The sequence below is a fragment of the Diceros bicornis genome, chromosome 17 (assembly GCF_020826845.1).
Source record: "Diceros bicornis minor isolate mBicDic1 chromosome 17, mDicBic1.mat.cur, whole genome shotgun sequence".
Taxonomy (NCBI): Eukaryota; Metazoa; Chordata; class Mammalia; order Perissodactyla; family Rhinocerotidae; genus Diceros; species Diceros bicornis.
The window spans coordinates 16313488-16338030 of record NC_080756.1 but is presented as its reverse complement, the minus strand read 5'-3'; the positions used below and the strand labels follow the sequence as shown (position 1 = coordinate 16338030).

Sequence of the window (24543 nt, the reverse complement as noted above, 5' to 3'; positions counted from 1 at the left end):
CATTTTATGTTCAAGCGGGAGAACTTAGACCAGGAGATGAAGAAGAAAAGGCAAAAAAAGTGAGGTGAGGCAGGGCACCCACACACAAAACTCCTGCTATATATAACTTTTGTGACATTTACAGTTTCCTCATGACAACTCACTGTGACGTCATAAATGCCGAGTTCTTGAATTTTACAATTCTTGTAAACCTCCAGAGTGGGTCCAAGCAGTGCTCTGTGTGGAGGGGCATAAGAGAAGCCAGGAAATTGGGGATCCTTTGGGCCAGCACAGAGCAGCACACCCACTATTGCCCCTCCTTCCTCATCTGACATCCTCTAGAGGACTCATTCTGGGTACCAAAAACATTTTCAATATTCTGGATTTTGATTTTTCCTCCTGGGCCAAGCAGGGCCACTTGCTTGGCCTCCCTAAAATGTCACTCAGCGTCTGGGTTCCGTCCTCATTCCCCATGGGGATGAGATACTGTGTCTGAAGGCTCTCTGCATGCCCCTCCTCAGGCCCCCAAAAGCCAGAAATGATTTCTTCCAGAGGGAGCCAAAAGGGGCTCAGGGCTGAGTGGATGGGACAGAGATACTTGGGATCTATTTTACTTTTAACCTTCAGCCATAGAAGTGAATTGAGGAGCCAAATAAACGCAGATGTAGGAGTTTGTGTCTGCAGACGTTGGCAGCATTACGTGGGGTGTCGTAAGGAAAGGTCAGGCAGGTATCTGGAAAGAGAGAGGGAAGGAGGAGAGAAAATATGACAAGAGGTAGCAGAGCCCCTCCATCTACCTTTCTTCCCTGTATAATTGCAAATAAAGCAAAAGCAGCTCGGGCTCAAAAGAGGAGTCGCCAGCCCAGGCCTCCGAGGTGTTTGGGGCAGTTCTTAGGTGCTTGACGTGCCCCATCTGGCCTCTTCCGCTTCCTCCCTCCCTGCGGACCCCCAACTCCATTCAGCTGGCCAGCCTGGCCCCTGTCCCCAGAATATCAGCACCCCCAAATGGGATCCATTTCCCGGTTGGGTGTGTCAAATTTCACTTTTCTCCAAGTGACTCCATGCCTGAAGTGTGAAAGGAGAAGGAGCGTTCTTTTTTGGAATGCAATATGTACGTGGGGTGGTATGGGCTCGGACAACTTCCTCACCAGATCTATGAGAAACTGGGGGCTCCTTGGGGGAGTTGTGCTTTGCTGTCCCCAGGTTCTCTGCGGTCAGGTTCTCTGGCGGACTGGGAGACTCTCTTTGCAATCCTTTTACTCCGGATTCTGTGGAGATCAAAGGAGCTCGGACACAAAACACTAGGCATTTGAAGTAGGGTTTATTTTTGTAATTTTTAAATTACAAAATCTAATCATAAGCCAGTCAAGCCAACCGAGCCGTTGCTCCAGGACAGCAAAGCCTTAATCAAACAGTGCAATTGTGAGGTGAGCTGAGCAATTATTGAAACTCGGCTTTCTCTGCAAGAGGGATTTCAGTCCTCGCCCAGTGGCACAAAAGGGGCCAGTGGGGCAACCGCTCCTCTCCCGCTCTGGAAATAGAGAATTGGAGGGTGGGTCGGGCAGCTGCAGTGGTTTCCAGGCAGCCAAGCGCCCAGGCCAAGCGCTGCTGAGTCCTGCGGCTCCGGTGCCCGGATCCCTGAGCAGCCTCCGGAGGCGCCGAGCTGTAGTTGGTGGCGCCGGCAGCCAGGAATGGAGTGTGTGTATCTGTGTGCGAGGCCGGGTGAGTCACAGACATCCTCGCAGAGTTGGGGGATCTGGGGAGAGAAGATTGGCAGAACACAGACTAAGCGGAACCTCTGGAAAAGATTGTCCCCAAATAAAAATTCCAGATTCTCCTCCCCAAGAAATTAATATATTTTCCAGAGCAGAGTGGAAAGCAAAGGCAGGCAAGGTGAGGCCTGCCCACGGACCCCTTCAGGGCCAGAGTCCAGTCCCACCCACCCTCTCCGCAGTTCAGAGCTGCACAGGCCCCCAGCCCCTGGCCTGGAGCGGGTAAGGCTGGCGTAGGAGCTCATTACTCACCCTGGGAAACCCCCAAGTGCCCACCCTCCAGTGCAACCCTTAGCCTTGGGGACTCCAGGCCGGTGACTGGCCCCCACGCAGGCCCATGGCGCCTGCAGTAAGTTCCTCTCCTATAATTAGCGCTCATGAAAAGCATGTGTTTTGGGTTGGGGGGGCACTGGAGCAGCGAGCGGCAACTTTCCCCCTTTATTCCTTTTCTGTGTTTTTTGAATTCTGTCTTTGAATCCACTAATTACAGCTGTGAAAGCAAAAATCTGCTCTCGAGCAGCCAAACCCCCTCGGAATGCCGATTCCGGAGGCCGAAGGGGCAGAACAACTCGGAGACCTGCGGGCCTGATGGGGGTGTACTCTGATTTCTCTAGGCTTGTTTTATAGAAACAAAGAACAAGTTCTCCCTCCCTTCCCAGGACTTGTGCATATTTACAGAGCTCAACTGCAGTTTTAATAAAACATCTGTTCTTGCTTCTGCTGATGAGTTTCCATAATTGTTTTCAGACAAATTTAACAGGAAAATAGAAATATATTTAGTAAAACCCAAGTCCCAGCTTTTCCCCCATAGACAGTCGTTCTTTCGCCAAAAAAAAAAAATTAACATGAAATGAGAAAAGGAAAATATAATCCGATGGAGGGAAGATCGGGCTCGTCTTACCTGCTCTCCCCCCTTGGAGCGAATCCTTCCAGTAAATTTCAGCTGCATAATTAAAGATCTGACTGAAAGAAGGAAGATTCTTTCCTCAGGAACGGAAAGTGATGGGGGAGAGTGTGTTGGAAATTAATTTTACCGAAAATCTTTAAGCTGTGGGGGAACTTATTTGTATTTCTGCTTCCCCTTCTCTCCCCCTTCCAGCATTTCTGCCTTTCTCCCCCAGCAGCTGGTTTCTGTTCATTATAAATCGGCGAGACCTTTCAGTCTCTGCCCTCTGTTTAGGGACGTAATAAAACACTTAACTTTCCGGGGCTGAGACTTACATTCTGCTCCTCAGGTCGCCCACCCCCGCGCCCACCGCCTTTAGGCCCCCAAGGAGACTCTTCCCAACTTTGGGGCCCCTTTCCCCTCCAGACTTGGTTTAGGAGGGGCTCAGGGAAACCCAGGCGTCCTTGCTGGGGAGCTGCAGCACATGCTGCCCCAGAAGCCCCTTCTTTCTTCCAAGGTCCTTCCTCCCCCCACCCACCCATAAAAGAGATTTTAAAATACATAGAAAATCAACACTCATTGAAAGCGAAACCTCATTAAGACATCCTATCTTCCATCATTCAATTTGTTGTACATTGCAACAATTTAATATCTTGAAGGAAATATCACTGACATGATTTATCCCTCTAGCAATCTCTCTGAAATGGGGGGGAGGGAATTTACTCTCTCTTCCGGCCTGTTCTGCGTGTTACACCACTACCCTTAGGGCAGAAGGGAGGCTGGGAATGCTGAGAGCGGCTACTTGTGTCCAGGGATGCACTGACTTGTTCCTCTGCTCAGCCCCCTGGGTCTGCCCACCCCCAGTTCTCTCTCCCGCTCCCTTTTGCCCTCCAGGGGGCCTGGAGCCCCAGCCAGCTGTTGGAAACCTCTGTCCAGGCATGCCATGAATTTGAGGACAGCTGGATTCTAGAGCGGAAAGCAACTCAGGCTGGTGTCTGTGTACCTGCCATGTTACCCCAAAATGAGACAACTCATCTCAAATTTTTTTTTCTTAATTTAAGAACGCTCCTCTGTTCTTTCCCCTTTATCTCCTTGGGGAGAAGAAAGTATGGTCCAAGAGGGGGAACCGTTATAACTATAGGGGTCTTTCTCCTACCCTTCTAAATATCAACAAATTTCCCTCCTTTCTGAAGGATTGGGGCTGTATTTTTAAAACCCAACACACATTGTCTGGCAGGAAGACTCTTCAATCCCATAACGAGGTTCATGTATTAACTAACATGTTGTCTCCACCAGTGCCTACACACTGTCTGCTTTTGGGTTTGAAACTTTATTTTTCCCCCCTAGCGACACTCCAGGGAAACCTTAACGTTACAGAAGATGAATAAACGAGTTTTTTCCCAGCGTAGTCCCGTTTATGGCTTTATTGCTACCCATTGATTACTCTGCTTTGTTACACAGAAGGAAAAGATCATAAAATCCGGCGACATCCGGGTTCCTGTTATAGCCAGTTCCCCACCACCACCAAAAAAAATGGTGAGGATGAAAATATGAGCTTTCCCTGCTCCTTTCGCTTGCCCCACCGCCCCTTCTTTGTCAACTCAAAGCATTTTCAGCCTATGTCATGATATCAAATTAAGTTTGGATTAATCAGGAGAAAAACCCCATCTGCACACCTTCCGCTGTTTCAGTTTGCCCACTGCGGCTCCCTCAGAAGCCTCAGACTCAGCTGCCTTTTCCTAACCTTTTCCTTTCCCTCAGCCCCAAGGTGGAAAGAAAATGGAGGTAGGGGCTGCTGAGAGGCCCGGCCCCACCAGGTGTGGCTGGCCCCTGGGCCAGCACTCCCCAGAAGCCCTTTGCTGGAATCTCCAAGCCCCAGAGCTCAGGTCCAGGGGCGCCTCCCTTGGCAGGGCAGAGAGTCCAGAGGGGGCAGGAGACTTCTGACCTGGGCAGGGGCTTGAGCCTGCAGGGTGATAACTGTCCATCAGAGCCCCACCAGCCTTCTCTTTCTGGCTGGATCCTATGTGAGTTACCCCACTGGCCCTCGCTGGCTCCAAATCATAAATTCTCACCAACATAAACAGGAGTTGATGTGTCTAGAAAGACTCGCAGAGTTCTTTCTTCTTCCTTTCTTCCTTCCTTTCCCTCTCTCTCTCTCTCTCTCTCTCTCTCTCTCTCACCTTTTACTTCTTTCTCGCTCTTTTCTATTATATTTTTATACATTTTCCCTTTGGGCCAAAAATTCTGCAAGAGTTCCCCAAAAAGGGGGTCCTGACAAGGCAGGGGGGGCTGGGAGGAAGAGGGAAGCAGATGTGTGGCCCTTCGCCTACTTCAGCTCTGCCACTGTCCCCTGAAGTCTCACCCTTAGCCCTTTAGACCTAGTGGCTCCCCACATCCTTCCTACACCCAAGACTCGCAGCCACACTCTCCTTCCTCTGAGTACCATGATTTATGCAATTTATTTCTACTTTTGATTTTTTTTAATTATTGGGAAAAATATATACTGGTTTAGTGATGAGAACTCACTCCTGGAGCGTCAAACCAGGATTTCCTGTAGGATTTCTGGGGATCCCCCTGAGCTGGGAAGGAGCCCCTCCCCTGGAGAAATCAGGGTGTAATTTTAGAATGGGGCAGATATAAAAGATGAAATCAGATTGAAAGTACAGGGATTTCTCCAGCCCTGGCTCTGGCCACAGCACAGCAAAGTTGGCTGGGGCTGAGAGATTTTCCCGGAGTGCAGCTCTGCTTCCCTGGGCCCCAAGGCCCTGCTCGTGGACATTCACCCTTCCTTCACCTCCAAATCAGTTCCCCCCCCATATATATATTTTTAAAGAAATCCAAGTCTTACTTTCAAAGCACACACTTAGTCTCAACTAGGGAATCAACAGAAGCAGAAGCGATTTTTTTCCCCCTTCTTGACATCTGGCTTGCGATTGGCTGGAAGGGCATCAGCTGACTTTGTCATTTTGTCTGTCCTGGATTGGAGCCGTCCCTATAACCATCTAGTTCCGAGTACAAACTGGAGACAGAAATAAATATTAAAGAAATCATAGCCCGACCAGGTAAAGGCAAAGGGATGAATTCCTACTTCACTAACCCTTCCTTATCCTGCCACCTCGCCGGGGGCCAGGACGTCCTCCCCAACGTCGCCCTCAATTCCACCGCCTATGATCCAGTGAGGCATTTCTCGACCTATGGAGCGGCCGTTGCCCAGAACCGGATCTACTCGACTCCCTTTTATTCGCCACAGGAGAATGTCGTGTTCAGTTCCAGCCGGGGGCCGTATGACTATGGATCTAATTCCTTTTACCAGGAGAAAGACATGCTCTCAAACTGCAGACAAAACACCTTAGGACATAACACACAGACCTCAATCGCTCAGGATTTTAGTTCTGAGCAGGGCAGGACTGCGCCCCAGGACCAGAAAGCCAGTATCCAGATTTACCCCTGGATGCAGCGAATGAATTCGCACAGTGGTGAGTTTTACAGCTCCGAGATATAAATTAAATAAACTGAACTGGCTTTATGACCGGCTTCCCTAGAAGAACGGGCGGAGAGAGTTTTTTATGGCCCCATAAAAACAATCACGCTCGTCTCCTCGCCGACGCCGAGACAGGGCCCCCTCTTCTGCCCCCTCTGCTCGCCTCCCGCTTGCTCACAGGGGCCTGGCCCCCTCGGCCCCTGACGGATTGGAGGGCTCCAGGACGAGCTGAGGGGGCAGGAACAGGGCAGGGGAGGAGGGGAGGGGTAGGGGTGGGGGAGCCCCCCAAAGTCGAGGAGTCAGGATGAGGAGAAGGGAGGGGGAGAGGAGCGGGCAGAGAAGTGGGGAGAAGTTTCCAAGGAGCTAGGGTGCTTGGGGAGGTGGGGGAGCCCAGTCGTTGAGAAATGGGGCCCTCATCCCCAGTGTTTGGGATTTCTCGAAAACCAGCTTTTAGACTTACAGCTTTCTGCTTGGTTCTGCCCGCCCCCCCCCCCCCCGTTCTTTGGGGACGCACACCTACCAACCTATGGAGGAGACTGAATGAAGTTGGGATCCTGGCTGTACCCCCAGTGGGGGTGGGGTAGGGCAAAGGGGAGAAGGCTGGAGCCCGAGGGGGCCCTTGAGCTGCTGTCCAAGTTGGAAGGGTCAGGACTTGGCTAGGCTACCTCATCTATGGAGGATGCCTTGCTGATTGTTTTTAGTGTGTTTTGTGCCCGGATCTCTAGGGGTCGGCTATGGAGCGGACCGGAGGCGCGGTCGCCAGATCTACTCGCGGTACCAGACCCTGGAACTGGAGAAGGAATTTCACTTCAACCGCTACCTAACGCGGCGCCGGCGCATCGAGATCGCCAATGCGCTCTGCCTGACCGAGCGACAGATCAAAATATGGTTCCAGAATCGCCGGATGAAGTGGAAAAAAGAATCTAATCTCACGTCCACGCTCTCAGGGGGCGGCGGAGGGGCCGCGGCCGACAGCCTGGGCGGAAAAGAGGAAAAGCGGGAAGAGACAGAAGAGGAGAAGCAGAAAGAGTGACCAGGACTGTCCCTGCCTCCCCTCTCTCTCCTTCTCCCTCGCTCCCCCAACTCCCTCCTAATCACACACTCTGTATTTATCACTGACACAATTGATGTGTTTTGACTCCCTAAAACAAAATTAGGGAGTCAGATATGGACCTGCAAGTCAACTCTGGACCCTCTCCCTACCGCACAAACTCTCTCACCACGCGTCTTCTCTCCTTGCTCCCTGCTAGCTCCTTCTCGGCTTGTCCGCAGGCCCCTTCCCCCGCCCAGGCCTTGGGGGCTCCGTCCCTGAACCTCGCCTCAGACTCCAGGGATCTCCCTCCAAGTGAGGACTTGGCCTCCCACCCCCTCGGCGCCCCCCCCCCCCGCCCCCGCGCAGAGAGCCGGCTCCCGGGCCCGGGCCTCCGCTCCGGGGCCTCAGGGCCCGGCCTGGCAGCCGGGGAGGGCGGGAGGCCCAAGGATGGCGCATCGTGGCCCCACAGCAACCCCCAGGGCCTCCCCGCAGCCCCTGCCCGGCCCCTCTGCCCCAGCAAATGCCCAGCCCAGGCGAATTGTATTTAAAGAATCCTGGGGGTCATTATGGCATATTACAAACTGTGACCGTTTCTGTGTGAATATTTTTAGATGTATTTGTGGTCTCTGTATTTATATTTATGTTTAGCACCGTCCGTGTTCCAATCCCATCTTAAAAAGGAAAAAAAAAATGAGGGAAAATTACAAAAAAGAGAAAAAAAGTGAATGACGTTTGTTTAGCCAGTAGAAGAAAAAAAAATAAATTAAAAAAATCCCCTCGTGTTACCCTTCTGTATAAATCCGACCTCTGGATCCGTTCTCGAATATTTAATAAAACTGATATTATTTTTAAAAGTTTATATCGGGATTTCTGTTAATTCGCTCGCCCCCCGGCCTGGGGTGGAAGTTGGAGCCGGCTCAAGCGCTCCGCGTCGGCCCGCCGCCTGCAAGCCCCCGGCCCCCTGCGCTCGCCTTTCCCTTTCCCGGGAGCCGGCAGAGCCCCGGCCTCCCCATTCTGCGGGCGATCGCGCTGGGGGGCTGGGAGGCCTCTCGGGGTTCCCTGCGCGGAGCAACACACTCACCCCGCAAAAAAAGCCGCAAAGGATTTCGGTGGGGGTTGGGGGAAGAGCCCGGGTGAGTCCTGTTGGTCTCCACCCCACACAGGCCTTTCTTCCTGCCTGTGGCAGTCTGGGGTCCTCGGCTTCTGAACCCTGAGCCCCCAAGGCCAGAAAAGAAGCATTATCCAGGCCCCGGGGTCACCCCCGCGCACCGCCCGGAGTGAGGAGGGGGCCCCTCATGAGCAGCCCCCGGGCGGCGCCAGGCCGGCTGTTGCGAAACGTGGCAGAGGCGGAGAGCCGAGGGAAGAGAGAAGACCGCGGGACGGAGCCCTTCGGGACCGCCCGAGCGATTCAAGGACATCGCGAAAAAGCAAGCCTGGAAACTGAGCTCTCGCCTGCTCTGGGACTCCTGACGTGGCTGGGACAAAATTCCTTCTTCCTTTCAGCCCCAGCCCCAGTCTGGCCCCTGACTCTTTCTTCTCCCCTTCAACTCGGCGGGTGAGGATCGCAGCAGACCCTAGCCCTTCTCCAGCTCAGGCCTTGTCTCCCTGAGCCCAGCCAGAGAAACCTGAGTGGACCTAGGAGGTGAGGTAGTGAGGGGGTCTCCCGGAGGGAAAAAAATCCGCCAGAGTTTTCCAGACCTTCCAGATCCCCGCCAGCGCCCCCGCCAGCGCCTCCGCCTGCGGGGGGGGGGGCAGGAGGGGGGGCCTCTCTTGGCAGGGGCGGAGATTTCCTGGGGAGAGGCAGGCAGGAAAGAATAAGACTTGGGGCTAGGGCAGGGGGGTCGGAAAGGGCCGAATGGCTGCGGAGCCCCTGGCCACAGGCTGTGAAGGTTGCCCAGGCGCCTGCCCAGCCCACCTCCTCCATCCCCCCACCCCCAGCCAGGTCCTTTCTGCACCTCCAAATAGCTCAGAAATTGTTCTCCTGTGGACCTTCTGGATCCAGGTCCCTGGAAAGCCTGGTGCAGAGAGGCCTTTTCCCCAAAGGGCACAAAATAGGCCTTTCCCTCTGCCCTGCTCTGTAAGATTTGTGGAGGCTTGAATCTTGCTTCTCCATGCCCTCAATTAACATCTATGTTCTATCCAAAATATCTGACATAGGTACCACATGAGGGTCATACACAGGGATGCAGAGCGGTCCTCCAGCCGGTTGTGTCTGGTTCTACACACACACACACACACACACACACACACACACACTTGAAAATTGCCTTGTTGCCACTCTGGGGTCCCTGGCATGGTGAGGAGGTCTACTCAACTCCCCCTGGCTCCTCATCTCCAGGCTCATCCCAGAGTTCCCAGCACTCTCAACCTCATGACCCCCCCAACTACTTCTGTCCACCCAGGACCCCTCCTCCTGGGCATCCTGTCTACCTCTCCAGAGGCTGGGTTCACTTTCCCATGCTGACAGGCACCTCCTCAGCAGTAGCAGGGCCTTGGGGCCTCCGAGGAGAGGGACCTGGAACCTTGGTTTAAAAAACCTGAGATAAACCCCCTAGGATCTCCAACCTGGGCAGGCGTCCCCCTGCCTAAATCTCCTGCCTTCAGCCATTTTTGAAGATTGGAAGGCCTTGGGGGTGGGAAGGACAGAACTATCCGTTACAAAAAACCACTCTGTGCATCCTAAATGAGGCCTCATCTTTTCTTAAAGTTAAAAGCAATTCAAAAGGCTGTGTGTTGCAGCAACAACCAGCTTCTCCTCTATAGCGTGGAAAATCCAGCAGCCTGAAGGCGAGCCGGCGCGCCAGGCTGCAATTCCTCCAAGTAGACACCAGGTGTCGCTGTGGGCTCGTTGTCCCGGCTACCCCCCAATTCCAAGAACCATTTTTTTTTTCTCCCCCTTCTCTTTCTCTCTCTCTCTCCCTCTCCCCCTTGGTTGGGCTTTGCCAACATATCAAGACGCGTTTCGCCGGCTTCCATCACTAACCTCCCGGAGGTCATCAAGCCAAATTTATGAGTGGCCGCTCGAGTCACGTGACTCTATTTAAGGCTCCCTTATTTGGGAAGAGCGCATAGGATAAAGAAAGAGATATCTCCACCTATAAATTGTGCACTTTGGAGAACAAAAAACCCCTCAACTTCAAAGAGTCACAAATCACCCTTAATCAAAAAGGGTGCAGAAATTTTTTTTGGGCCCTCCCCGCCATGAGCTCCTACGTAGCCAATTCATTCTATAAGCAGAGCCCCAATATCCCTGCCTATAACATGCAAACTTGTGGGAACTATGGATCGGCCTCAGAGGTGCAGGCATCCAGGTACTGCTACGGCGGATTGGACTTAAGCATCACTTTCCCACCGCCTGCGCCTTCCAACTCTCTCCACGGGGTAGACATGGCTGCCAACCCCCGGGCTCACCCCGACCGCCCCGCCTGCAGCGCCGCGGCCGCTCCGGGACACGCTCTGGGCAGAGATGAAGCGGCTCCTCTGAACCCCGGGATGTACAGTCAGAAGGCGGCTCGCCCAGCGCTGGAGGAGCGAGCTAAGAGCAGTGGGGAGATCAAAGAGGAGCAGGCGCAGACAGGGCAGCCCGCCGGACTGAGCCAGCCACCGGCCCCGCCACAGATTTACCCGTGGATGACCAAACTGCACATGAGCCACGGTAAACTTTAGGACTTCATTTTGCGCGCTCGGGTCCGCCTGGGTTTTATAGGCCATGCGGGGCAAATAAAGAAAAAAAACCTGCGGCCATAAATTTTACGATCCAGGCATCAATGGCTCGTAAAACTGTCCACTAAAAGGCTTAGAGGCTGTGTGCGCCCAAATTTACGACGACATAATTGGATCATAGGAACAAAACGTGTATAAAAGGCAATATTCAATTTTTGGGGGAGAGGGAGGGAGTTAAAAAAATAGAGGGATCTGAAGGGTAAGGAGCGCGGGGCTCCAGAGCGGGGATCCCCCCGCGGCTCCCTCCCTCCCTCCCCTGCGGAGCCGGCTCGGCCGGCGCTTGCTGCTCCGGAGGATTCCAGCGACTCGGGAGAGGCGGGAGGGGGGTCCCCGGTGCTCGGATCTCGAGGGTGCTTATTGTTCGGTCCGAGCCTGGGTCTCCCTCTCCCCCTCTCCTCAGCCCCTCCGGCTGCTGAGTGAAGGCTGCGGCGGAAAGTTTCCTGCCTGGGCGGAGGCGTCTCTCCGGGGCTGGGCTGGGCCGGGCCCGCCTGCGGCCCGCCGGGCCTGCGCTGCCCCGCTCGCCTCCTCTCCGTCCGGCCGCGGGTGGGGGCCTGGGGCTGGGGTGGGGACGCTGGGGCGCTGCACGCTATTCACCCCTTCCCGGCTTGGGGGGCTTATATTCCAGAGACGGACGGCAAGCGGTCCCGAACCAGTTACACGCGCTACCAGACTCTGGAATTGGAAAAAGAATTCCACTTTAACCGATACCTCACTCGCCGCAGGCGCATAGAGATCGCCAACAACTTGTGTCTCAACGAGAGACAGATCAAGATCTGGTTCCAGAACCGCAGGATGAAGTGGAAGAAAGATTCCAAAATGAAAAGCAAAGAGGCTCTTTAGAGGCAGCGCGGAGGCCCGCAGAGAGCACCCCAGCCCGCTCGGGTCCTGCGCCTTTCCTTTTCGGTTTTCCTCTCTGTATATCTTGGGGCACGGGCGGGGCCGGAGCACAGGCTCCCAGGCCGCACAGACAAAAGCGCTTCCCCTTGACATTCCGCATCCCCTCGACCCCAGGTCCCCAGAGGGCTGCCCGCGCTGCCCGGACGCCCCTCAGTTCTGCTCAGCACCCAAGTCCCAGGGCAAGCTCCGCAGGGGTTCCCCAGAGGGCTGTGGCCTACGGGCGGGCTGGTGCTGAACGAACCTGGCCTGGGCCGCCTCTCAGGCTCCCGGCCCCAGTGTGGTCGCGGGAATTAAGGTGGGCCCTGCGGGTGCCGCAGACCCGGCGCCCCGACACTTCGGCCTCGCCCTCTCCCTCTCCTTTGTTCCCCGGCTTAGGCTGGCCAGGCAGCTGCGGGCTGGCGAGAGAGCGGTTGTGCCTGGTGGAGTCCCGCGCCAGACTTGGGGTGCTTCGTTGTAGGGACTAAACTCTATGTTCATTTTTTAATGATTTGCATATGAAAGGGGGGATGACTGAACCGCGGCCTAGGGCCCCCTCCGTTGCCCTAGCTCTCCAACCTTCTCCCTCCACCCCAAAGCCTGGGAACCTCTCCAGCCTGCACCCTCTGCATGCCCACTCAGGCCCCCAGCCTCAGAACACTAACTAGCTCAACTATTGAGCTCAACTATCCCAACGGTGGTCCCCTGCCACTGGACCCCAGCAAATGGTCCTAGAGGCTCCTGGCTGCCCACTAGTCCCTGCCATGACTTTCTGTGCCCTCCTGCCCCATCGCTGTTATCCAACTATTTATTGACTCCAGGGCTTTCCTGAAACTATATTTTGTCATATCAAATAAAGACAGAGAACAGGACTACCGATGCAGTGGCTCCTCTCTGTTTGGGGCATATGTTGGGTAAAAGTGTCTATGTGGGCTATAGGGTGTAGGGGGAGACCCACAGTCTTTCAGCCTCTCCTTTAAAAGAATTTTTAGGAGCTTCTAGAGGTTACTGAGAAGAGGGAGGTGAAATTGAGCTCCTTTCCTCATCCCTGGCTCTGAGACGGGCTTCTGGGGGAAGGGGAAGGCACTCTGGCAGTCTGTACTGGCTTTTCCCATGCTGTGGCTGTCCAAAGCCTTCAGGCCCCTCACCCTGTTCCCACCTTGGCTGTGGATCTGAGGCCCCTGACTGGCAACGGCCCCCACTGCATGCCAGAGCTAATCTGCAGTGACCGGTGGCTCTGCAGTGCTCAGACTCAGGCCCTTCTGGGCCTCTGAAGATCTCTCCCAGGGTTAGGTGGTCCCTAAGGGGCCTTGCTGGACGTAGAGGGAAGGCTGAGCCCTCAGCGTAGGGGCCCATTTGGTCCCAGAAGTTTCCTCAGAAAGGGTGGTACTGCTTGGTTGAAGGGGTGCGGCGGGGAATTGGAGGAGGTGTGTCTCAGCTTTCTAAGATATTGGGGGAGAGGGGAGCAGAGAGGGCAGTCTGCAGTGTGTACCTGCCTGGCAGGAAATGTTCAGACTGTCTCCCCCACGTTCTAGGGCCTAGGGCTATGCAGGACAATTAGCTGGGAAAGGAGCTGCGTAGACCAGGGCCTGAGTCGTGTGTCTGTTTGCCATCATTTATCTCAGTCTCTGGGATTTTGTGTGGAGGAGGAGGGTGGGTAAAGAGAAGGAGAAAAGGCAGATAATTCAGGTGGTGCCTGAGGCTGGCTTGGGCCCACGCTCTGCTCAGCTCCAGGCTCCTGGGATGGGATGGGGGAGGAAGTACTTTCTAGGAGAAACAAATGTGGGAAGGGTCCATAAAACTTTACTGCATTTCCTCTCCCGCCTCCCACAACGGGGTGATTTCCTGGAGCCAAGCCTAGGCCCCCCACACTGGGGGGGTGGGGTTCAGGAGCTGGGCTAGAAGGCTGCTCCAGCAGCCATGAGGGAAATTATTAATGCTGATGCTCCTTGGATTTATTATAAGGACTGACTTCTCTGCATCCCAGCCTAAGCTACCCGTCTGTCACTTTTTAAGACCCAAGAGCCTTTCCTCGCCCCCTGCCTAGCACGTAGGAGGTCTCAACAAATGTTTATTGAACTGCGCGCGCCCATTGCTACACCCTTCCCCTTCACACTGCACTCGGGCCAGGTTACGTGTAATGTCTCCTCGACTAGCACACAGCAGTCAGCCAGCCCAGCATCGACTCATCTCCTCTCTCCATCCCCCTCTCTCTCAAACCCTCTCTCTCAAATAAAATGTGTAGTTTTCTTCAGGGAGTTATTTTAATTTTTTCTCCATGCTGAGTAAAACTATTGGGCGAGCGGTGAAGCGTGGAGAAGCACTGGCGTCTCCGACGGGTAACAGTTAACTAAGAAAGAGGCCGTGGTGCCGCCATCACCCACCCAGCCTCCCTGGCTGGCTGCAGAGGCCCGTGCTTCGTCCCCAGGGGACACACTGCCCCAGGGGGAACACCGAAAACCGATGGCTTTGCCGGGGGGGGGGGGGGGGGGGGGGGGGGGGGTGTTCTGTGTTGCTCAGACCCGAGGGCAGGGCAGCGCAGGGCGCACCAGCCCCGCCGTGCACTCACTGCCTCCTCCCTGCAGGGTTTGGGCCTCTCTTTCCCTGGAGGAGCTGGATACCGACTCAAGTTGGCCAGGCTTGGGTAGATTCAGCCGCAGCCTGTTTTCCCCCCTCCTGTCACAGTCTGCAAGCCTGCGCCCAGGCCCCAGCCTGTTGCAGTGGCATCAGTGGCCACAACCTAGCCAGAGACCTATGACCTACTCCCCTGCAGGCGTGGGTAAGGCCCAGCCCCTTGCTTTCTCCTTGAGCAGAGGCTATGCTTTGGAGTCTGGGGTGGCTCCCCCACCCGTCAGCTTCCTCCAACAATCTCCAAGTACCAGGGTTTGGTGTTGCTCTGGGGGAGTTAGTGGAGGGGCTTCTGAGTCCCAAACAGAGACCATGGAGCCAGCCTCTCCACTTTGCCCTGAAACCCACCCCCTCTGGCAGCGAGAAAGAAGGGGAAGAAGCGTGACTTACCTTCCCGGGGGAGTGGGAAGAGAGGGACACGGCCCACTCTGAGCAATTAGAGGAGAGAGGAGGAAAAAAAATAGGAGGAAAAAAATAGCAACACGACCTCGAAGGCGACAAGTCCTTCTGGAAATAGTAAGTAAATAAATAAATAAATAAGGATCCACCCTCTCCCCCCTCCCCACCCTGCAAGGGGGGTGTGGGGGTGGGGCAAAGGAGCAGCACAAGGGCTTTTTAGTGTAACTGAGCATTAGAGAAATACGCACAGCTTCTATGTGAATTTAGGAGTTTGAAACTTTTGGAGGTTATTTATGTGAATGGCCCGAAGGCAAGCCCGTGAGTGGCTCTTGGGGGACCACGTGATGTCATTAAACCAAGTTTTATGGTGTAGGGAGAGCTGACAAACCCACAATATATTTACATCATATATAATCTTAACTGTCCAGCCACGCAGCTGCTGGTGAGGTTTAATGCTAGGACAGAGGGCCTGGCAGTTAGAGGGGATTACGGCGCTGGGGATGATGGTGAGAGAGGTTACATCTTCGCAAATGAATCCCAGGCGGACGCTGTAAGTTAATTTTCTCTCTCTCTGACCCTTTCTCCCGTTTACCTAATCCCCCCCTCCATGACAGAAGGCAGTTCCCACTCATTAAGGGGAGGGGAAGAAGGCCTCCCCAAGCCTCTCCAGGCTAGGGTGGGAGAAAAAGAGAAGAAGCCGCTGGGAGGTAGGAGGATGGGGGAGCTTGTCTCCCCAGACCAGCCCTCCACTCCCTGCCCCTCATTCCCTCCAGCTGCAAGTCAACTGGGATAAAGAGAGGCCTGGGTTCTTTAGAGCTTTGCCAGGTCTCCCTCACCCCCTCTCCCTCCTCAGTTTGGAAGAAATACAGCGGTAGACACGTGGGTATTTGGTGTTTGCAGGAGCCTGTAAACTCTAGGTGCAAGCACAAAGCGCCTCTGGGGCCCCCTGGTCCAGGGAGGGGCCAGTTCAGTCCTTGGCCAGTGGCCCAGAGTCCAGGCACGGCTGGCAGCTGGGGAGAGAGGCAGGGAAGCAGGGCTTTAGGACTTCTGAGCCCACAGGCTGACATCTGAAATGTCAGAAGCATCTTCAAGGTGGCTGGTTGAACCCAGGGGGCCCCAAAGCATTCTCTCTCTCCTCACCACCAGGCCTGGGTAGTCTGGGGCCTCAGTCTGTCTAGGGCCAGTGTGGTTTCATGCCTCCCTCTCCCTCTAGCTGTTGAGGTCTTTCGTGGCATCTCTAGACCTTGCCTGAGGTAAAACTAGGCCCCGGAGGCCTAAAGATTCCTGCTGTGAGTGGAGTGTAAATGAGTGGGAGAGTGGAGGCAACATCTTGACTAGGCTGGCCAGGAAAACCCCCCAGCCCTGAGGAGAGCGGCCTCTGGAGGATGGAGCCATCAGGGCCCAATAGGGGCATGGCGCCCTGGGGCCAATCTCAGGCTGAGGCTCCCTTTAGATTTCTAGGAAGGAGCAGCAGAGGCCTCAGGCATGGGAGGCACGTGCCCTCCACACCTGCAGTGTGTACTCCTCCCAGCGCGTCCCCCAGATCTAAGCCAGGAAAGCTACAACACACGAACTCAGGCTCCTTGAAGGGGCCGCCCGAATCCCGAGGGATTCTGAAGCAGGATGGAAGGCGGGCGTGCAGGGCGACTCTTCTAGGCCACAGGGAAGGGGAGCGTGCAGAGGGGCGAGCCAGGTCTGCGCCTTCCAGAGGGGGAGGGGCTGACTGTGTCCGGGCGCGAGGGGATCTGGGCACCCGTTTCGTGGAGAGCCGCGGTTGGGGGACGGGGAGAGGACGCGGTTAGCGGGCCCCTGCCGCCCGAGGGACGAGGAAGAGGCAGGCATCAAGCAGAGACGGAGAGCCCAGGCAGACCAGGAGCGTGAAGGACGACAGAGACCCAAAGACCCTGGGCGGGCGTCTGAGCAGACGGAGCCCACCCCTCGCTCCAGGTCTGCTGCCTGCGGGCGGGCGGAGCGGGGACGTGGAGGACCCTCCGGACTTCCCCTGGCGCCCCCCTCCCCCGCTCCTTCCCACCCTCCTCCCCACCCCTATATTTCCTGGGGAAGCGTTAGGATCCTAGAGGATTCTCCCCAGAGCCCTTGGAAAAGTTAACTCTCTGGGCCTCCCTTCCTCATTACCGGCCCCCCGCGACTCTCTCCTCCCCACCAGACTGTGATTTTGAGGGTTTCTGGACAATTTCCATCCAGGCAACAGGGAAATGGGAGTCTCCCTTGGTCTCCAACTTGACTCTTCCCCTCCCTCCGGCTTCCCCAGGGCCCTAAGGAGAAAATCTAATGGTCTTTAACCAAGAATTTAGCCCGGGCCAAAGTCCCACACCCAGGCACGACTCGCTGCCGTCCGGACTCCTGGCCACCTCTCAGTCCTGTTCCCTTCCGCTCCGCGCAGACGGGTGTGTGAGGGCGTTTCTGCTTTACAGATTTACACAGCATCTCTTGAGGCTTCTATGACTTCCTCGTCCCCTTTTTTGCCATTTAAATATCACCCCCTCTTCCCACCCCGGTAAGATGTCCGTCCTCTCAAATAATTTGCCTCAGCCAGTTTTTTACTGTTGTTTGTTTTGTTTTGAGGACAAACACAAATGGAAGTAGGACAAATACAAACAAGCCCTGAGATTCTTGGTTTTCCCACCCCCTCCCCCGCACCCCAATTTCGGGTCTCTGTGGAGCGGGGGATGGGCTGTCAATCAGGTGCCAAGGTGCCCCAGCCAACCCGGAAAGCTTTTAATTTTGTTCCTAGGTCTTTAACCCTAGAGGAGGTCAAGCAACCAATCAGGAACGCGCTAAGCAGGGTCACATGGCCCCCACCAACCAATCAGTCAAAAAAATACTTGGATCACTGTTTCGCCCTTCCCCTGGACTCCTCTTCCTTCCTTCCGCTCCACCTCCGCTTTTACCTACTGGGTCCGCCCTCAGATTCGAAGGGGATAAGTGATACTGAGAATATTCTAGCCCCCACCCTCTCTGTCCCTGAACCAGCTCTGGGGAGTCTTTGGCTTGTGTCTCCTAGTTCTAACAAAGTTGTATTCGAAGTCAATCTCTATTGTGCAGGGATCTGAAGTTATGGGGGTGTCCTCTGGATTATTCTCATTTTCACTTTTGTGATCCTACCCAATTCTCTGGGCTTTATAGACTAGGACTCTGGACTAGGCTGTCCAGCAGGTGTGGATATAAAACTCCAGCCCTGAATTCAAATTCTGCCTGTGATTATTCCCTATACACTCACCTCTTACAAGTTTCCATTCTCTTCTAATCCTCCTGGGGGCAGGTAGGGTGATTAGAAGAGACTTCTGACTTATCTTTCTGGAAGTGCTCCAGGAGCCATTAGCTTTATCAGACTCCTTTAGGCATGGTTGGGGAAGGGAGCAAAAGTGGAGACTTTTTGAAAGTTGTGTTTGGTACTTTAGTTTTTTGAGTAACTTGGAGCCTGTTTAAAGAAAGGTTCTGGAACAGGGAGTCAGCACAGAAAAGCAGGACCTCCCCCCCCACCATATTAAACAGGTGAAAGATTTAAGTCATTTTCCTTTCTATTTTCTAAATAAGATATAATAATAATAATAGTAATAATAAGTGATGATCCTCTGTCCTGGCCCATTGCTATCAAAGGACACAGTGGCTGAAGGTGTGGATTTCAGTGATTGTGTTTACATGGGTCAGGTCAGAACAAGCAATGGGTGAGAAACTATTTTTGAGCAAGAGCATCTGATGGCACAGAGAGTGTGCATGTGTGGTGGAAGTGCTTGTGTTTTCTGAACACTTGGGCTGGGCCCGGAGCCAACCCACTCATGGGTCCAGACTCAGGCATTGGTCCCCCTACCCCCCAGTCTCCAGGGCTTTGTTCCGGGGTTAATTTTCTGGTTGAGTTCCCCTCCCCTCCTCTTCTCCTCCTGATGTCCTGCCCTCTTTGAGCTGACTGAGGCGCAGGAGTTCTGGTGGGCTGTGCCACCCAGACCTCTAAGCCCTTCCCTGGGGGCCTCAAGGGTGCAGTGGTGGGAGGGAGAGCCCAGTTTGAGCTGAGTTTTGTCAGCAAGCCCCTGCTTGTTTGTCTTCTGGGTGGGACTGATCTGGGGACAATGCCACAGGCCAGGTGGGAAGGATTAGGATGAGAAGCCAGAGGGAGGCCAGCTCTTCGCAGAAACCAGAGTCCCCACTTCCCAAGTCACCTTCAACCACACTGCTCCATTTACCTCTTTCATGAGCTGGAATTAAAGCACACACACTTATTTTTCCCAGGTAGATGATGTGGTAGTCTTATCTGAGACCAACCTTCACCTCCAGTGTAGATTTCTCACGCTGGAGTTTCCAGATCCCATGAAAGGTGGGGAAAGACAGACAGAGGAGATCGGCTCTTTCTAAGCAGACACTGGGAAGAGAGACTTTATCACCCCAATCCCTCCTAATATCCACGTAAACTTCATCTCTTTGACTCTCCCTCTTGGTGTGTAATTGCTTTGGGCTGAGGTTTTGAGCTGAAATACCATCACCCTCGGCTTCAATTCTGTGTTTTCTTTTGCTGGGGAGAGAAGCACCCCTCTGAGCCTCCTCCTCGGTGGGACCTGGAGACCCTGGCGCCCTTTGAGGTATAGAAGGGAGAGAATCTGCATTCAGGACCCCCAGCTAAGGCTTTTGGGGTTAGAGATTCAATTTAAGGAAGAGACTAGGCTGCTAGAAGGCAAAGAAAATCACATCCCATTTTATTGGGTCCTTGTAACCCAGAACGGTGTCTTTTCTGATAACATCTCCCTTGGCTGCTTTGATGGGGCTGCAGGAACCCAAGGAGTCTGGACTGAGGGACTGGGGTGATAGAGATCTCTTTGTCCTTGAGTCCTATGGAACCCTGGGATCTGTCTCTCTCTCCCATTCCTAAGGCTCACTGAAGGGCAAAAGGGGAACAGAGCCACCCAGGAGGATTCACTGTGTGTGTGGTGGTGGTGGTGGTGGTGGTGGTGGGATGCAATTTGGGACTTGGGAAAGTTGGGCTAGCTTATCCAGGACCTTATTCAGGCTCTGATGACCAGGCCATAGAAGTTACAATGCAAGGTTGGATATAAGGCTCTGGGCATGCTAGGGAGCCAGTGCAGGGAGGAGGCTACTTCTCTACACCTGACACAGGTACAGAGAAAGTTCTACCATGATCTGCAGCCCCATGTGGGCTGGGTGGCATGTGTGGGCTCAGTTACCTGGTATCCCTCCAGTAATGAAGGGGCCACAGCCCTCAGAGAGGTCTAGCAGGCTGAGTTCTGCCCTTGAAAGATCCCTGCTTCTCCCAGTGGCCCGAACACCACACCTGAACATGCAGAAATATAGTATGTGCCCAAGTGTGGTATGAAAGAGGTCAGAAGCCCAGGCTGGACACAGTAAACTAGCCTTGAACAACTTCCCACTCCTTGTCCTGCCCCATTTTTCCCATTTGTCCTCCTCTCCCTACCCCTGCCCTCAAGCCCTGGGCAACTGTTGAGTTTCCTCCCTTGTGCCTCCCTGGAAAACCAAAACCCTGGAGGAGCCCCACAGATGGTGGCAGTCAGGCTCTGGGTGACCTTTATTGTCCTGTTGGCCTGTTGGATTGTGGCGGGTTGGAAAGCAATGCAGGACTATGGGGCCAGACCCTTATGTGATCAAATTCCCCTTTACCCACTGTTCTGGGCTCAAACTCCAAATCTCTCAGGGCTGCTTCTTTGCTCAGACAGTGGAGAAAAATCTTGTCTAGTAAATACTTCTTTAAAAAAGTCAACTTTCTGGCTGGAAAACTCAGTGTGTGTGTGTGTGTGTGTGTGTAAATGAAGGGAGTAAGGGTCAGGTCCCTCATCTTAGATTGTGTCTCTCCCCTTCCTCTGGGTGGAGGATGGGGGGCGTGGGCCAAGATTTTATTGAGGGTGCCTTTCCTGCTGGGAGTAGAGACAGGGTCATAAAAGCCGAAGAGGCTGTTTTGATCTGGAGACTTCTCAGGAAGTAGCATCTGAGGTTTTGCTTTGTAAATCACTCTCCCCTAGGCTGGCCAGCTAGATTGGATTGCACTTCCCCAAGCCCACCTGGGGCCCCTCCTTACCTCCCTTTCCCCAGTAAACCAAAGGAGAAAAACAAAAGGGAGTCCAGGGCTGCCCCAATCCTCTGCCTCCTATAAGAAAAGGGCTCTTTGGTGATTTTTCCCCTCTCAAAATTCCAGATTTAAAAACTGTGGCAATCTTTCATTTTCTTTTGCCCACACAGACCTTGGTCCCCCAACCCCTTAATTAAAAAAGAACTAACACCGAAGGCAATCAGCTTCTGAGCCTGGCAGTAGATACCATGACTCCTGGGGGCTCTACTCTCTTCTGGGGCTGCTGTCTCTCTGTGACCCCTTTCCTGACCCCAAGCCCCTCTTGACAAGGTGGGACTTGAGTTGTATAAGAGAGAGCTCATGAAGAAAGGGGACGGGAGAGAGGCATATAAAAGACCCCACCCAGCACCCAGTGAAAGAAGGACATGCTCTTTGCAATCTGTGCTTGGGCTTTATGTAATTAAGATAGGTGCAGGGGGTGTGTGTGAAAGCCCACAGGCTTCTCACATCTCTCTCAAACCGAGCTGTCTCCAAACAAAATCATATTTTACCTGAATGGCTCCATTTTGTAGTGTTAATGAGCCTTTCCTTCCTAAAGACACCCCAACCTCTCATGGGTCCCTCCCCTGAGCCTTGGGCTAGGGAGCTGAAGGGAAAAGATGTAAAGAGCCCTCTACCTCCGTCTCAGTTCCGGCTACATCAAGTCAGGATGCTTTCAGGACCAGGCATCTGGGCTCCTATCCATCGCCAGAGAAATCTCCCATACCCTGGAGATTAGGCCACAGATTATGTGAGTTCCTGGGCCCTCTTTGCACTTTCACAAGCTCTAGTTTACCCTCATTTATTTCCCAGAGAAGTCTGGGCTGGCGCATCCTAAACCCACAAGCACTCAAAAATCTCCCTCATTCCTAGGACTCCATGCAAATGCACGTGTATTTACAGAGAGCTGAGCAGTCCTATAGCTGTATATGTGAAAATGTCTGTATACGTGAAAATGTATTTATAGGTGGCTCTCTGTCTATATAACAGCATGTATGTTTCACATCCCTCTCTACCCCACATTTAAATGCAGATTTATAGATCTTTAGATTTATAGATCCACAGTGAACATAACATTCCTCTGTCAAATTCCTGTGTGCACATTACCAATCTTTCTATAGTGTTGGATGTATATGTTGGGATGTATTGGTACAGCTCTCTCTGAACATCTAGATGAATATTTGGTGGTTTTTTTCCTCGGTGGGAAAGAACTATGCATGTATTGCTCAGTCTCTATTTTGAAATTTTTATCCACGTTTATGCAAGGGTCTCAACTCATAAAATAGCTACATATTGAAGCTACACATTTGGAGATCTTTATAGTCTTTGCAGTTTTGCTGCAAACTAAAATATTTGAAAATATGTTTAGAGATGGTTCTATAATGCATGTATCTACATGTAGGGGTATAGATCTCCCTCTAGACGGATTTAAATTTACTGCCTCTCTATCTCTGTGATCAATAAAGACATCAGGTGAGTGGCGATAGGGAACAAATAACTTTTGGATGTTTTTCTAATTAAAGCCAGTGATTCCATTGCTATCTCCAAGGCTATCTTCAAATCTAGTCCGAGTTATCTGCCCCCTGAAAACCCACTCTAGGGACTACAGCCTCTCTCCAGGTTGTCCCTGTCCCCTGAAGTCCCAGCCCAGCCTTCTCAACCTGCAGTACCTCCCAAGACAGCCACTAAGAAGGGAGAGAGAAGAAAGGGGGGAGTCCTCCAGACCAGCTCCTCTCGGCTCCCAGGGTAGAGAGGCTGACAGAGGCATGAGAGCACCTACTCCCCCCACTCCAGCTGGGCCTTTGAAATTTAGGGAAAAGGGTGTTCATGTCCCTGGACTATTTTCGTAGGGTGCCCAAATGGTGCCGGGGTCACTGCCCGATCCATAAGTGCCCCCTCCGCAATTGTTCTCCGTGCCCAGGGCCCAATTAAGCAGCCGCCTCGCTCCCGGCAGCCGCGCTCTTATCGGCGGCGATTGATGCCTCCGCGGCTCCTGTATATCATTTCCAAGATTTTTTCTGTCCAACTCCTCGGCTCCTTTGGCTTCCGCGGCTTTGACTAATGATTGCTACAGATGCCAACGTCTCCAGAATCCTAATAGCCAGGCAGGCGGACTCTTATTTATCCGGCAACATCGCTGCGGGGGAAGAGGGTTCGGGGAGCAGAGGTTGGGGGTGCTGTAGGTTGGGGGACAGGGAGAAGGTTGTGACCAACTCAAGTTTCACTGAACTTTTTTCCCAGTGAGAAAGACATTCCTGGCTCCCTCCTCCCCCTGAGGGAAAAAATAGAATCATAAAATCCTGCTAATAGTAACTCATTGCTTGCCTCATTGGAAAGGATCAAAGAATGAACAGGATTTGGGAGAATCATCAGAGAAATGTTTATTAGTTGTAAATAGATGAGAGATTAAGCGGAAAACCAGAGGTCTGGGGAGGAAAAAAGTTTCTTCCTCCGGAGGAGAGAAAGGGAAAGAGCTCGGCCACGATGAGACAAGGGGCTCCTTTTCTTTATTTCATGTCTTTCCCTTCCTTTCCTCACCCCAAATCTACACTTCTCATAAATTAAAATTCCGCCCTTCTTTCTCTTCCTTGCCTCACCTTCAGTCCCTCCGGAGCAGGGCAGCGCTGACCAGCGTGTTCCTGGAGGGAGGTGTCCGCAGCACCTCCAGGAGGCTGCTGCCTCGCCTTCTGGGGCTGCCAGGGTGCGGGGCCGCTGTCTGGGGCTGGGGAGCAAAAATACCCCCCAACCGTCCCCGCGGGGTGAGGGCCGCGGCCAGGCCCCCAGTCCTGCAGTCCCACTCGCACTTGGTGGCGGAAAGTTGTGGCCGAATTTGCTTCTCCGGGCGCTTCTGGGCCGCAGGCGCGGGGCCCGGGTCTTGGAGGAGGCGGCTCGAGCTCCCAGCCGAGCCTGGACCAGGCGTCTTGCTTCCTTAGGTCTCAATCCAGACCTAACACCTCATTCCAGTGAAGAGAAAACACAGAATCGCGGAGCGGCCAGCTCCGAGCCCAGGCATGGAGTGATAACTCAAACATGGAACATTTCTCTAGCAGAGAATAATGGAGCACAAAATAATTCAGAAAGGAGAATGGGCAGGCCCACAGTGTCAGAGCCCGCGCCGTGGGGCGGCTGCAGCCCGGCCGCGCCGACAGCCGCGGGAGGACCATTTCGTTGGAGTGTAGGGCGAGGCAGCAGCCCCGGACCTGGACTGAGGCCGCCGAGGGGCAATCTCTAAATTACAGCCCGTCAGGAGGACTCGGAAATACAAAAAGGGAGCCGAAAGATTTAAACAGAGGCAGAGGCGTCCCGACGCGGCCAAAGCGAAAATCAATCACGTAATTAAAACGGGGTGAGGGCGAGGCCTGAGGCTGGGGGACCTGGGTTCGGAGGAGGCGGCCAAGGTGTGGACCGAGGCGGCGAGCGGCCCGGGATGGGGCCCGCCTGCCGCAGCCGAGCGCGGAGGGGCTTGGGGAAGTTTACAGCAGATGGCTGTTGATTCCCGCTGGCTGGGAAGGGCAGGCTGTGTGTCTCTCCCAGGCCGGATCCTGGAGCCGTGGATGACCCCTTCTCGGACTCCTATTTTCATGGGGTTGTGGCACTCAGTTGAGGGCTGGTCCCCAGATCCCAGTGGTACCACGGCTGTGTCTAGACAAGTTTGTCTGAGAGCCCAGGTGGCACCAA

General features: G+C 53.8%; 2 protein-coding genes across 2 annotated transcripts; both read left to right on the top strand.

The window, feature by feature from the left end:
• Positions 1-5530: 5530 nt before the first annotated feature.
• On the top strand, positions 5531-7476 carry HOXC6 (homeobox C6). The gene is made up of 2 exons (XM_058558088.1): positions 5531-6113; positions 6844-7476. The coding sequence occupies exons 1-2, from the start codon at positions 5714-5716 to the stop codon at positions 7149-7151; spliced, it is 708 nt and encodes a 235-aa protein (XP_058414071.1). The 5' UTR covers positions 5531-5713; the 3' UTR covers positions 7152-7476.
• Positions 7477-10309: 2833 nt separating this feature from the next.
• HOXC5 (homeobox C5) lies at positions 10310-11934 on the top strand. The gene is made up of 2 exons (XM_058558089.1): positions 10310-10806; positions 11500-11934. Exons 1-2 carry the CDS (start codon positions 10353-10355, stop codon positions 11712-11714), a joined length of 669 nt encoding a protein of 222 aa, XP_058414072.1. The 5' UTR covers positions 10310-10352; the 3' UTR covers positions 11715-11934.
• The last annotated feature ends 12609 nt before the right edge of the window (positions 11935-24543 follow it).